Here is a 12,325-nt window from a genome sequence, read left to right on the forward strand (position 1 = left end):
TAGATGCTGTGAGGTGGGGGAGACATGGTGTGACACAGCCAACCCTAGGCAGGGCGAGGAGGAAGCCAGGAAGCGTCATAACTTTACACCTGATGGTCACTTCACACTTTGCCTGGCCACTTGTCCCTGTCTGTGCCCATGGGGGTGGGGGGCGAGAGCCTTTCAGGCGGGTGCCCCCTGATTTTCCTCGCCCGACCTCATGACTGCAGCACGATGAAGAATCCAGGAGAGCCCAGCCAACTGGCAGAAGCAGTGGGGGGCTGGGTCAGGGAGGCATGCACAGGTTCCTGAGTTGCACAGTGTGATTTACATAGCCTGGCAGATAGCTGACAGGGATAAGGAGCACCCCACCCCCAGCCCTACCCAATCAGGGTGACTGTGGCCACCTGCCTGTCCCCAAGCCTCTCAGTGCAGGACCTGCATCATCTCCCTTCTGTCCACTGCCAAATTGGTCCCTGTTGCCAGCCACCCCTTGGGCAGGGCTCCCCCCTCCCCAAAAAATGGGGCGGGGAGACTGTAGTTGCATAGGGGTCGACCAGCTGTAGCTGAGGGCTATGAGCCCTTGGGGGAGCCGGGGGGCTTAAGTACCCCAGCCCAGAAACAATAAAGGCTATCATTACAACAGGGTGGGATATAAGGACGGAAAATTGGACAAATGGGGTTCACTTCTTTTATAGAGGAGATGGGGCCCAGAGAGGGTGTGCTCAAGGTCACTTAGGTGGGCCTTGGCAAAGCTTTGTGGGGTGCAGAGATGGGGAGAATTCCTCTCCTCTCTGTCCCAGGCCTGGGGGCTTTCCACTAGGACAAGTTGGAAGAAAGCAGGTGGTGTGTTCTGTGGAGGAGGCCCTGAAAGCTGGATAACACCAGAGTGCTGTTAAAGACCCCCCATTTTTCCAGGAAGGGAACCAATGGCCCTGTCTAAGATGGGAGGGCAGGGAGAAGAAAGCCCCCTGCCCTCCTAAAATACACACCTTCGGATGTCAGCCCTTCTCTGCTTAGAATTGGGGCAGGTAGCCAGATGGTCTTCCTGGAACCTTGCAACAGCTGTGGCCTGAGGCCACCCAATCCCCCCACCCCTCCCCTCCAGGAAAGCCCCAAAAAGCAGGGGAGGGGGGCAAATAACCCAAGGAGGGAGCTGGAGTTGGGCACAGGGGACACAGGAGATGTGTTAAAAGAAGGCCAGAGTCGCTAAGTAACCGCCACGGTCAGGCCGCTGGGTCTAACAGGCCCTGGAAGGGAAACCTTTTATTGTCAGATGAGACTGTCCATTCTGAGCCCCTCCAAAGTAGCACTGGAGGGGGTTACAGTGTGCAAAACACAGGGCAGGTTTTGTCTCTTCCTCTCCTGCCCCCAGCCAGGCCCCAGCCCTCTCTCCCCTGGGGATACCTTCCTCACAACTGTGCTCCAGCTGTGTTAAAAAATAAAAAATAGAAATCTGGTAGAAAGGCCTGGTCCCTTGACTAGGGACCGGTGGCTGTGCCCCACCCTCTCTCACAGGCCCAGAAGGAAATGCTAATTAAGGGGGCTTGTGGGAGGGGAAATGAAAGGTCACATGCTGATGGGGAGGGGAGAGAAGAGTCAAAAGCAATTGGAAATGCCCCCTTCTCTACCCCCTCCCTCCCATCACATCCAGTCCCAGCTCAGACCTCCTTCTCTCTCCTCCTCCTGGAGGACAAGAGGGAGGTCTCTGATTAGACTGGCATCATCCCTTCCACCCCAACTCTGCACTTAAGTGGGCAGATCTGACCTGAGGGGTAGAGAGGGAGAAGCCACAGAGGGGGGAGAAAATAAAACTTTAAAAACCAAAAAATTTAAAAAAGCTCCAGCAGGCTCAGGCCGTGCCCTAGGGTTGGTCTGAGCGGTTTGTATGCACAGCCCACTACCCCTACCCTCCCTTCTCTCTGCCAACACCTCTCCCCCCTGCCTCATCACCCACCCCCACCCCCCTTACCCCCCAGCTTCTTATAAGCATGGTCAGGGTCTCCCACCCCCCACCCAGTCCCCTGCCCACCCCCCCGAGCGTCCCTCTGAGCAGGACCAGGTCCGGTCCCCGTGCTGGCCACCCTGCAGCCGTTCAGCTCCTCCGGCCCCAGTACAGGTCTGTGCGGGGAACCCCAGCCACGATCTCCGACTCGATCCCGCAGTGGTCTTTGCCACGCAGGATTTTGAAGAAACCTGGGGAGGGGAAGAGCAGGAATTAATCCTCAGGGGAGCTGGGAGACCCTGCCTCTTCGGCCTTCCCAGCCCATAATTATGGTACTTGTTAAGTGCTTACTATGCGCCAAGAACTAAGCGCTGGGGTAGATACAAATCATTCAAGTTGGGCACAGTCCTTGTCCCACATGGGGCTCACACTCTTAATCCCCATTTTACAGAGGAGGTAAACTAAGGCCCAGAAGTGACTTGGCCATGGCCATACAGCATCCAGGTGGCTCCATCAATGGTTTGATAAACCGCTACCGGTGGCTCCACGTACTCACCGTTCTCGCCCCAGTCTGTGTTCCAGGAGTTGGCAGCCAGCCAGTAGGGGGTCCCATTCTCCACACCCCAGCCCAGGATGCGGATGGCATGGCCCCCCACCTCATCCCCAGTCACGTGCTGATACACTCCTGCCGAGAGAAACCGACGCTTCAGACCCCCGCATTGCCCCCCAGCCCCGCATCACATGCTGGTACCCGTCTATGTAGGGAGAACATGGCTTCACACCCATCCTGTCAAATGCTGGTATATCCTTCAGGTGGGAGACCCCAGCTTCAGACCCTCCACCCCCCCGGTCCTCCCAACTCCTCAGTGGTCATCTACTGGGACACCCCACCTCCCTGTTCCCATGATGGGAGGACCCCTCAACCTCTAGTTCCAGCCCCTGGATCTTGAGAGGGCCAATAAGATGAGGGGGAGGGAAGAAGAGAGAGAAAACCCACCCCCTTCCCCCACGAAGGGTGGCACGGTGTTTGAAGGCTACAGGTCCCCTCACCCAGCTCCCAGCAAATTAGGGGGGAAGGGGAAGAGGATGTGACCCACCAGACTTATACTGCAGGAAGTCCTCATACACGGAGAAGGCTCCTTCCACTGGGCCGTTCTTGTAGATCTCGGCCATGATCTCCTGCTCGTTGGATGGGACGCTGTACGAGTTGGAGCCTGGGGGCCACGTGGACCCAATCGTGTCAGGAGGCGGCCCTGGGCCCCCATCTCCCATACTGGCTCATGCTGGGAACCCTACTTCCCCCACGCTCAGGGCCCCATCAATGCTGGCAGAGGTACAGTTCTGGGGGCGGAGGAAGGAATTCCCAGGGCAGCCCACCGGCCCCTCACCAAAGTGCTTGTCCTCTTTGTAGGAGGGGGTGTAGCCATCTTCACACTTCTTACTGCACTTGGGGGTATCTCCACCCTCGCCGGAGCAGGGGGGCCGGGAGCCGTTGACGTGGTGCTCACAGGGAGGAATGGAGTAGGGTCTGCAGCCTGGGGGAATAACGGGAAGCAGGGGTCTCAACACTGTGGCCCCATACACTCTCACACCTCCCCATGGCTGGGGCTCAGACATCTGGGAGATGTGTGGAGCCCCCTCCCCACCTCTAGTCCGGCCCAGTCCCAGCCACGCAATGCTGCCCCAAGCATGCCCAAAACTCTGGGGTCATGTCAACTCTAGGAGCTGTAACCACGGTTACTATGGCAGTGCCTGGTTCTGGGGTCCAGCCTGGTCCCCCGGCTGCCCAGAGCCGAATACTTACCCACATGGGAGTCGTAGAGACCTCCGGACACCAGGCCCTTCTTGGTCCAGTAGGTCCAGGCTCCAGTGGGGTAGCCCCCATTACAGCTAGAAAGGAGAGGGGCAGGTGGTCAGTACCACAGGGGTCTCCCTAGCCCTCACCTGAGGAGATGGAGATCATAGGGCAGGGGTCTGGAGGAGGACCACCCCCAACCCCGCTCATTCCCAGTCCAGCTAATAGCAGCTGTGTCTTCAGGAAGTCAACCAGCCGCAAGAAGCAGCCTACTTTAGAGAGCACGGGCCTGGAAGTCAAAGGGACCTGGTTCTAACCCCTGCTCTGCCACTTGTCTGCTTTGTGGCCATGAGCAAGTTGCTTAACTTGTCTCTGCTTCCATTACCTCATCCACAAAATGGGAATTAAGACTGTGAACCTCAACGTGGGACATGGACTGCATCCAACCAGATTAATCTTATATTTAGCCCAGTGCCTAGTACAGTACCTGGCACATAAGTAAGCATTTAACAATACCTCTCTCTCTCTCTCTTTCTGTATATATATATATATATAAACTAGTCCAGGCCCCTGGCTCCACTCTGGGGCTGAGCTCACTGGTTTGAAATTCCCAACCCTGCTAGAAGGAACTCAAAGATCCCAACCATCCCCTCTTCTGGGGGCCAGTATTCTGGAGGGAAAGATCCATGCCCTGCTGGGGGACCCCAGCCCTCTCCTCCGGCACCAGGCGGGGGGTTTGGTGCTCCAGGGGAATCCCAAGCTCCTCCCACAGTCCAGGTCTCTGGGCCTCCCCTGCCGCTCCCCGAGAAGCTTTACTCACCCCATGCCACACTCCAAGCCGCAGCATGTCAGCAGGTCCTCGGCGGACACCTCGACACTGACCTGGCCATTGGTGTGGACGCAGACCCGATCCGAGATTGCCTCCACGGCACCGAACGCCTGCCCATAACCGGAGAAGGGGGGTCACCAGAGGCAGGGCCCACCGGCAGTTGCTCCAGCCAACACCTGCCCCTGACCTGCTTCCCTCCTCTCCCTCCCCATCCCCGATTCCTCAAGCATCAGGGGCTAAACCACAAGTTGGTGCCCGCAGGGACTTTCTGTACACCCCACCAAACAGGAAGCGCTGCCCCCACGCACCCCCTACTCAACAGGAAGCCCTGCCTCTGCCACCAGCCCCAGACCACTTACCCAGCAGGAACCGCAGGACCCTTGATCTCTGATCTCTTTGATGGTCGGGCAGTTGGGCCACTGTTGCCGTGCATCAAAGTTTTCGGGCAACTTCATGTCAGAGTTGGCTAGTCCCACCCTAGGTTGGGGAGGGGGATAGCAAGGTGTCGTTAACTAGCCTCCTGGCAAGAGGCCCTCCTCCAAAACCCACCAGACCTCCTTGTCTTCAAAGCCTGCTGAAACCCCACTTCTTCCAGGAGCCTGGCCTTTTTCATCGACCCCAGTCATAGCTGCCACCTTTGACCCGCTCCCGCCGAGGAGGCCTTCCTCCGTTCACCCCTTACCACCCCACCGCAGGCTTAGCCTTACTCAGCCCCCTCCCCTATAACAACAGCCCCGATTGGACCCTCCCCGATCGCCACAACCATGAACTTCCTCAGCCACCTCCTCCAGGAGGCCTGCCCTGACCCACAGGTCTTCTCCTCCAGGCAGGTCCTCCCACCCGCAGCAGATTTATATCGATGCTTCCACACTGCTCTTCCCTCCTCTCCACCCAGCACTGAATGGTCATCCGACTGTCTGTCTCATGTGACATTCCGTGCTTACAGGGAGCTGCCATCATCAAAGTTCATTTCCCTTTTTTCCCCACTCCCTTCTGCATCGCCCGGACTTGCTCCCTTTATTCGCCCCTCCCCTCCCGGCAGCATTTGTGGACATATCCATAATTTATATTCATGTCCATCTCCCCATCTAGACTGTTAGGTCATTTTGGGCAAGGAATGTGTCTTATTGTTGTGTTGTACCCTCTCAAGCATTTAGTTCAGTGCTCTGCACCCAGAAAGCGCTCAATCAACACAATTGATAGAGCTCCTCGAAGGCAGGGATCGGGTCTACTAAGTAATGTTCTCTACCAAGTATTCAGACAGTGTTCTGCACACAGTAAACTAAGCTACTTGAGGGTAGGGATTGTGTTCACTAACTGTACTGTATTATCCCAGTGCTCAGGACAGTGCTGTGTACACACTAGTCTGTCAGCTCCTTGAGGGCAGGGATTGTGTCTACCAACTGTATAATATGCTCCCAAACACTCAGTACAGCGTTCTGTCAATATTACTGATTGATGGATTGAGGAGCTCACCTCGCTGGGAGTTTTGGGCCATTCAGGAAGGTCCCGCACAGCCTCTTGACATAGCTCATGTCAGCATGGGGGAAGTTGTGGGCGGCCTGAAACAGAGTAACAGCTATGAACTCTGGCCGCCCCCACCCAAGTCAGCCCCCTCCTCTCCCAGTAACTTCACCCCTCCTCCAGGGTTCCCCTCCCAGCAACTCCATCATCCTTTAGGGATCACCCCCCGCTCGGCTCCCTCAACCTAGGAACTTCACTCCGCCCCACAGGGACCACCCCCTGCCCAGGCCTGCCCTCCCCCGGCCCCGGCGGCCCCCGCTGGCAGCCCTTACCCGCCAGGTGGTGTTCAGTTTGTTGATGTAGTTGGTCATCTCCAGGGACAGGGGCGAGAAGGAGGCTCCAGCCTGGATGCTTGTCAGGGCCAGCAGACAGCAGAGGACGGCTACGGACTGCCACATCCTGGCGGCGAGGGCCCGAAGGCTGACCTCCTGAAAAAGGTGTTGGCAGAATGAGGCCCCCGACTTCCGTGTGTCACCCCGTCCCCACCCCCTGGCACCAGGGCCTGAGCAGAGCTGAAGAGACGCCGCCTGTCACAACAGTTGCCACGGCCCAGCGGAGCGGAGAAGCCTGGAGCTGGGACGCCAGCCAAGTCAGGCCCTGCCCATCTCGGGCCGCACTCCCACCAGCCACTTCCCGGGGGCGTCCGGAGGAAATGAACTAGCCCTGACCCGACCCCAGCTCAGCCTCAGGCAGATCCTGCTAGATGACCACAGAAAGGCTCCCCCAAATCATCCCCCAAATCACAGTGGCATGGTGGGGGGGGGCTGCCCACCCAAGGAGGACCGAGACCTCAGGTTCCTGGCTCCCCTTCATTCAATTGTATTTACTGAGCACTTAGTGTGCCAAGCACTTTATTAAGCATGGGGGGTTAGGGGACTGAAAGTACAATGTAACAGACACATTCCCTCCCCTCAGGCTTGTCTCCCTCTCCTCTGCCCACCTCAGCCCCTCAACTCCAGGCCTGGCAGGTGACTGGTACCTGGGCGGCTCCCTCCTCGTAAGTAGCCAGAGGTTTTACCACCATGATAGGTCTGGGTTGTCCCCTGAACCCACTGCCCCCCCTGCCTCATCAGGCCCCTCCAGAAGTGCAGACTGACCACCAAGGCCTGGAGTCAGGATACCACCCCCAAACCCCGCATTCTGGTCCCTGGTCTACGCTGGCCTGCTGTGTGACACAGGCGAGTCACAGACCCTCTCTGTGTCTCAGTTTCCCCCTCTGCAGGACAGGGAAGCGTCTTGCTGGGTTGGGGGAGGTTCTTCCCCAGACAGACCCAGGGTGGGTGCCAGGGAGGGAGGGCAAGCGAGAATCTGGGGAGAAGCCCAGTGCTCAGAACTTCCACCCGCTCACTCTCCTGCCCTTCCCCCCGCCCCCCAAATTACAGGCCTGGTCACGGGGCACAGAGCCAGGGGCCTGGTTGCAGTTCCAGCCCTGACTCAGCAATTCAAGTCTCGACCCTGCAGCTCAGCCTCAATCTTTCCATCTATAAAATGGGTACGGAGGGCCATCCCACCTTCCCCCCAGCTCTCAGCCAGGGAAGACCCGCTGATATCCTAAGCCGGCAGCCTCCTTCGGAGCCGAGACTCCATCTAAACTGTGGAATTCACAGACCTGGCCAGCCATCGACTCCTTGATGGTGACCTCTCCAAGCCCCCTGCAGCCCTTCCCGCCAGACCCCCGCCCACTTCCAGCCTAGCTCAGCTCAGCCTACAGAGGCAGGGAGAGAGGGGAAGGGGCATCTTGCTGTTCAAAGATATGCCAGCTACCTCCAGGGCCAACAGATGGTCTTGGCCAAACCATCATGAGACACCCCACCTTTCAAGAGTGGGGTGGGCAGGCAGGGGAGAGAACGAGGCTCACACTTCCAAAAACATCTCCCACTCGCTGTGCTGGGTGTTCCCCTGTCAGGGTCAGTGAGTAGGCAGAGTGGCCTGAGAGTCAGCCACAGAATCCAATTTGGGGTGCAGCCCAGAGGAGGCCAGGAGACCCTCTAAACTGTAAGCTTGTCACAGGCAAAGAACATGTCTGCTAATTCTGTTGTATCGTACTCTCCCAAGTGCTTAGTACAGGGCTCTGCACATAGTAAGCACTCAAATACGATTGATGGATTGAGAGCTCAGCCCTAGGCTCCCAGCAGGAACCCATAGGCAGCGTGGCCTGGTTGGGGGTATGGGAGGAGCCCCCTATTTGATCCCATGGGTGCCCCCTGACCCCCTCACGCACTTTCGGAGCATGAGAAACCAGCTGGCAGCCCACCCACCTGAAGCAGCCCTGCCTCTTCCAATTGACAGTTGAAGCAGCACGGCCTAGAGGATAGCAAACCGGGCCTGGAAGTCAGGACATGGGTTCAAATCCAGACTCCATCCCTTATATACTGTGTGACCTTGAGCAAGTCACTTCACTTAGTGCCTCAGCTACCTCATCTGCACAATGAGGATTGAGACTGGGAGTCCTTTGTGTCCAGCCTGATTAGCCTGTATTTACCCCAGCGCTTAGTACAGTACCTGGCACATTGTAAGTGTGTAACAAATGCCATTAAAAGAAAAAAAATTGATCCCATTACCCCCTGAGAGGCACAGGCATCTGCAGTAGGAGCAGCTGCAGACTCTCAGAGGTGAGGGGCAATACTGCAGGGAGAAAGACTGTATGTGGAGGGGAGGGGGGGAGAAGAAGGGGGTACCAGGTGTCCCTGCCCCCACTGCAGGGGCTGACTTTTCCGCAGTGACAGGCATGGGTCCAGCCGCCCCTGAGAAGCGGAGGAGCAGCCAGAGTTTACCCCCTCTCCAACGGTGAAATGGGTGGGAGGGAATCACCCACACAGATGGCCCGAGGAATCCAGATGAGAGAGGAAGCAGAGCAGGGAGGAGGAAGTAGAACCAGCAGGGACATTTCAGAAGCTTGTCCCAATTCTCCCTGCAGCTGGGGTGGGGCTGACGGGAAGAGAGGGCAGGCCCACTTCAGTCCACTGTCCTACTGGGCCAGTTCCAGGAGTTCCCTGGGTTGAAAGTCCAGCCCAGCCCACCCTCCCCTGGGGCTGGGAGGGGCTCCCCCCCCCTCCCTCCCATCGGCTGGCACCAGCTGGGTACAGCCCAAGAAGCCAGGATGTGGAGGGGCGAGGGGCCCCTCATGGTTCAGGAATGATGGAAAGGAAGCAACAGGGCCTAGTGAATAGAGCCCAGGCCTGCCTGGGCATCAGAGGACCTGGCTTCTATAGCCCACTCTGCCACCTGTCTGCTGAGTGACCTTGGGCAAGTCACTTCACTTGGCCTCAGTTATCTCATCTACAGATTGGGGATTCAATACCTGTTCTCCCTCCTACTTAGACTGTGAACCCCATGTGGGGACTGATTACCTTGTATCTACCCCAGCACTTCGTACACTATTTGACATATAGTAAGCACCTAACAAATACCACAATTTTATTTTGGGGGCAGGGGCACCTGTTCATTTCCTACAGCCAACAAGCAGTCAGTCAATGGCTGAGCTGGACTGAGAACAGGCCACACTAAGGTCAGACTCCTTGTCCAGGAGCAGCCTAAACCTGGGCCGGAGACTCCAGCTTAAACCCCTCTCTGCACCCCACCAAAGCCTCCATTTCAACATCTACAGGGCAAAGTGTTTCTCTTTCTGTGCTGCCCCTTGGCCAGGGTCTTCCCATCTGGAAAGACTCAGGCAGAGAAAGGGCTGGGCTAGAGATTACAAAACCAGAAAGGGGGCAGATGGGGTGGAGGTAGGGGGTGGAAGATCCTGGATTGCTGATCTCCAAATTACACACCACTGGGGTGGAGGGAGCAAATTCGGAGCAAACAACAGCAACGACTTCTTCCCAGCTTGGGGTGAACATGGGAATGAGTTCCTGGGTGCACAGCTCCCTGTGGGAAGAGCAGGTCCAGAGAAATTTGGACAGATCCATGGCAAACTTCTATACTGGATCACTGGGGGAGTGTTGGGGATGGAGAGGGAAGAGAGTCAGGGGTGTGGAGTGGTCCCTGCTGTGTCATTGGGGAAGAGTCAGAGGTGTGGTCTTTGATATGTACTTGCAGAAAAAAAAAAGGCAGAAAGTGAGTGTGGCCTAATGGATGGAGTAATGGCCTGGGAGTTAGAAGGACCTGGGCTCTAATCCCAACTCCATTTGTCTGCTGTGTGACATTGGCAAAGTCACTTCAATTCTCCGTGCCTCAGTTAACTCATCTGTAAAATGGTGATTAAGTCTGTGAGCCCCTTACAGGGACTGTGTCCAATCTGATTATCTACCCCAGCGCTTAGAACAGTAGCTGGCATTTAGTAAGCACCTAACAAATACAAGTAAACAAAGACCAGCTTGGGGTGGTCCCTGCTGTGTCACTGCGGGAGAGTCAGGGGTGTCGGGTGGTCCGTGTTGCGTCAGTGGGGGAGAGTCAGGAGTTGAGGAGATGTCCACCACCAAAGATGAGGGGGGCAGCCCCCACTTTTTGGTGTCCCTGCTGAGACAGAGTGCTGGACTCTGGACAGAGTGCAGGGCCACAGAGCTGACCAGAGATAAAACAGTCATCCAGTTCACAGATGGGATGAGACCAGTTACATAACACATGAGCCCCTGTCTACCAGGGAAGGGGAGGAGAAAGTGACAGCTGTATTTTGGGGGGCAGGGGAGGGTAACGGAGGGCAGCAGTCAGCCCCTTCCTCTCTCTCTCTCTGAGGCTGCTCTGGGGGGCGGAAGGGCGTTGGGTGGGGGGTCGTGGGGGTCGCCCCAGTGCCGACAGGGCCCTACTGGAGAGCAGCTCAAACCCGTCTGCCCGGTTGGGCCGGCTACCCAGACCCCTGCCGCCCCCGCCTCTGCTCCGGTGCTGAGGTCAGCCCCCCTCCCACCGGCTGCAGCCGTCCTGGCACCGCAGGGCCCCTGCCCGGAGGGGGGACTGGGGGGGCGGAGGGGAGCTGATGCACGGCCCCCGGCCCCCGCACCCACCAGCTCCGGGGGGCAAGAGGGACGGAAAGACTGCCCTGCCGTCCGCTGCTAGGGGCTGGGAAGACCTCCAAACCCACATCCCCAGGGTCCCGGTGATCCCCCTTGCCCCCCCCCCCCCACCTCCAGGACTGGCAGCTCCCAGTTCAGGAGGCCCCTGGCGCACCCCAAATCAACACCCTCAGGATCCCTAGCGCCCCCCACCCCGGGACCCCCATACCCACACCTCCAGGATCCCTAGCATTCTCTACCCCAGGCCCACCAAACCCACACCCACAGGATCCCTAGCACTCTCTACCTCGGAGCCCCCAAACCCACACCCCCAGGATCCCTTGCTCTCCCCCAGCCCGGGCCCCCCAAACCCACATCCCCAGGGCCCCTGGCGTTTCCCACCCAGGGACCTCCAAACCCACACCCCCAGGGCCCTGGCGCTTCCCACTCCAGGGCCCCCAAACCCCTACTCCCAGGGCCCTGGCGCTTCCCACTCCAGGACCCCCAACCCCCCACCCCCAGGGCCCCTGGCGTTTCCCACCCAGGGACCTCCAAACCCAGCTCTCCAGGGCTCCTGGGCCCCCGACACCCACTCCCCGACGTCAGAGGCTCCCGTCCCTTAGCCCCCCCGGGCCTCTCCCCGCAAAACTGAGCCCCTTCCCCCATCGACCCAAATACCACCCTAGTGGAGCTTGGCGAGGACCCTTACCGGAGCGGGAAGGGGGCGAGGGCAGCTTGTGCGGACGCTGCGGGTGCTGGCTTCCCCGACCGGCGGAGGGGAGGGGACAAGAGGGAAAAAGAGGAGGGGAGGGTCGTTCGCCCCAGCCCCGCCCTCCCGCTGACTCATCTCATGTGACTGTCACTGTCACATGATCCCCTCCCCCACCCGCCCCCCACCCCCGCAATCCTCAGGGGCACGTGATCACCCCCCCTTAATAACGACGATAATAATTAGGATAACGCTAATACCAAAGATGGCATTTCTTAAATCCTTAATACGGGCCAAAGCGAGTTGGACCCAGTCCCCCGCCCCATAATAATAATCAGGATGGTATTTGTTAATTGCTTACTCTGTGCTAAGCACTGTTCTCAGCGCTGGGCAGGGTCATCAGAGTGGTCCACGTGGGGCTCACTTTTTTTTTTTTTGAATCCCCGTTTTTACAGATGAGGGAACTGAGGCACAGAGCAGTGAAGTGACTTGCCCCAGGTCACACGGCAGATAAGTGGCAGGGCTGGGATTAGAACCCACGACCTCTGACACCCAAGCCCGGGCTTTTTCTACTAAGCCAAGCTGCTTTTCACCCCATGGTGGGGGGCTCACG

At 58.0% G+C, this 12,325-nt stretch overlaps 1 protein-coding gene across 2 annotated transcripts; it reads right to left on the minus strand.

Moving 5' to 3' along the window:
• Positions 1–1,193: 1,193 nt before the first annotated feature.
• Positions 1,194–11,813, minus strand: CTSB (cathepsin B). Of its 2 annotated transcripts, XM_029052930.2 has the most exons (10): positions 11,713–11,813; positions 6,345–6,500; positions 6,025–6,110; positions 4,908–5,025; positions 4,540–4,658; positions 3,729–3,814; positions 3,313–3,459; positions 3,022–3,138; positions 2,481–2,609; positions 1,194–2,175 (listed from the first exon to the last, which is right to left on the minus strand). In XM_029052930.2, the coding sequence occupies exons 2-10, from the start codon at positions 6,468–6,470 to the stop codon at positions 2,075–2,077; spliced, it is 1,029 nt and encodes a 342-aa protein (XP_028908763.1). In that variant the 5' UTR covers positions 6,471–6,500; positions 11,713–11,813; the 3' UTR covers positions 1,194–2,074. The 2 variants fall into 2 exon arrangements, with proteins under 2 accessions (XP_028908763.1, XP_028908764.1); XM_029052931.1 differs by lacking the exons at positions 4,540–4,658; positions 6,025–6,110; positions 6,345–6,500; positions 11,713–11,813 and having other exon boundaries at positions 4,908–4,981.
• Positions 11,814–12,325: the final 512 nt, after the last annotated feature.

Source organism: Ornithorhynchus anatinus, chromosome X2 (assembly GCF_004115215.2).
Source record: "Ornithorhynchus anatinus isolate Pmale09 chromosome X2, mOrnAna1.pri.v4, whole genome shotgun sequence".
NCBI classification, from domain to species: Eukaryota; Metazoa; Chordata; class Mammalia; order Monotremata; family Ornithorhynchidae; genus Ornithorhynchus; species Ornithorhynchus anatinus.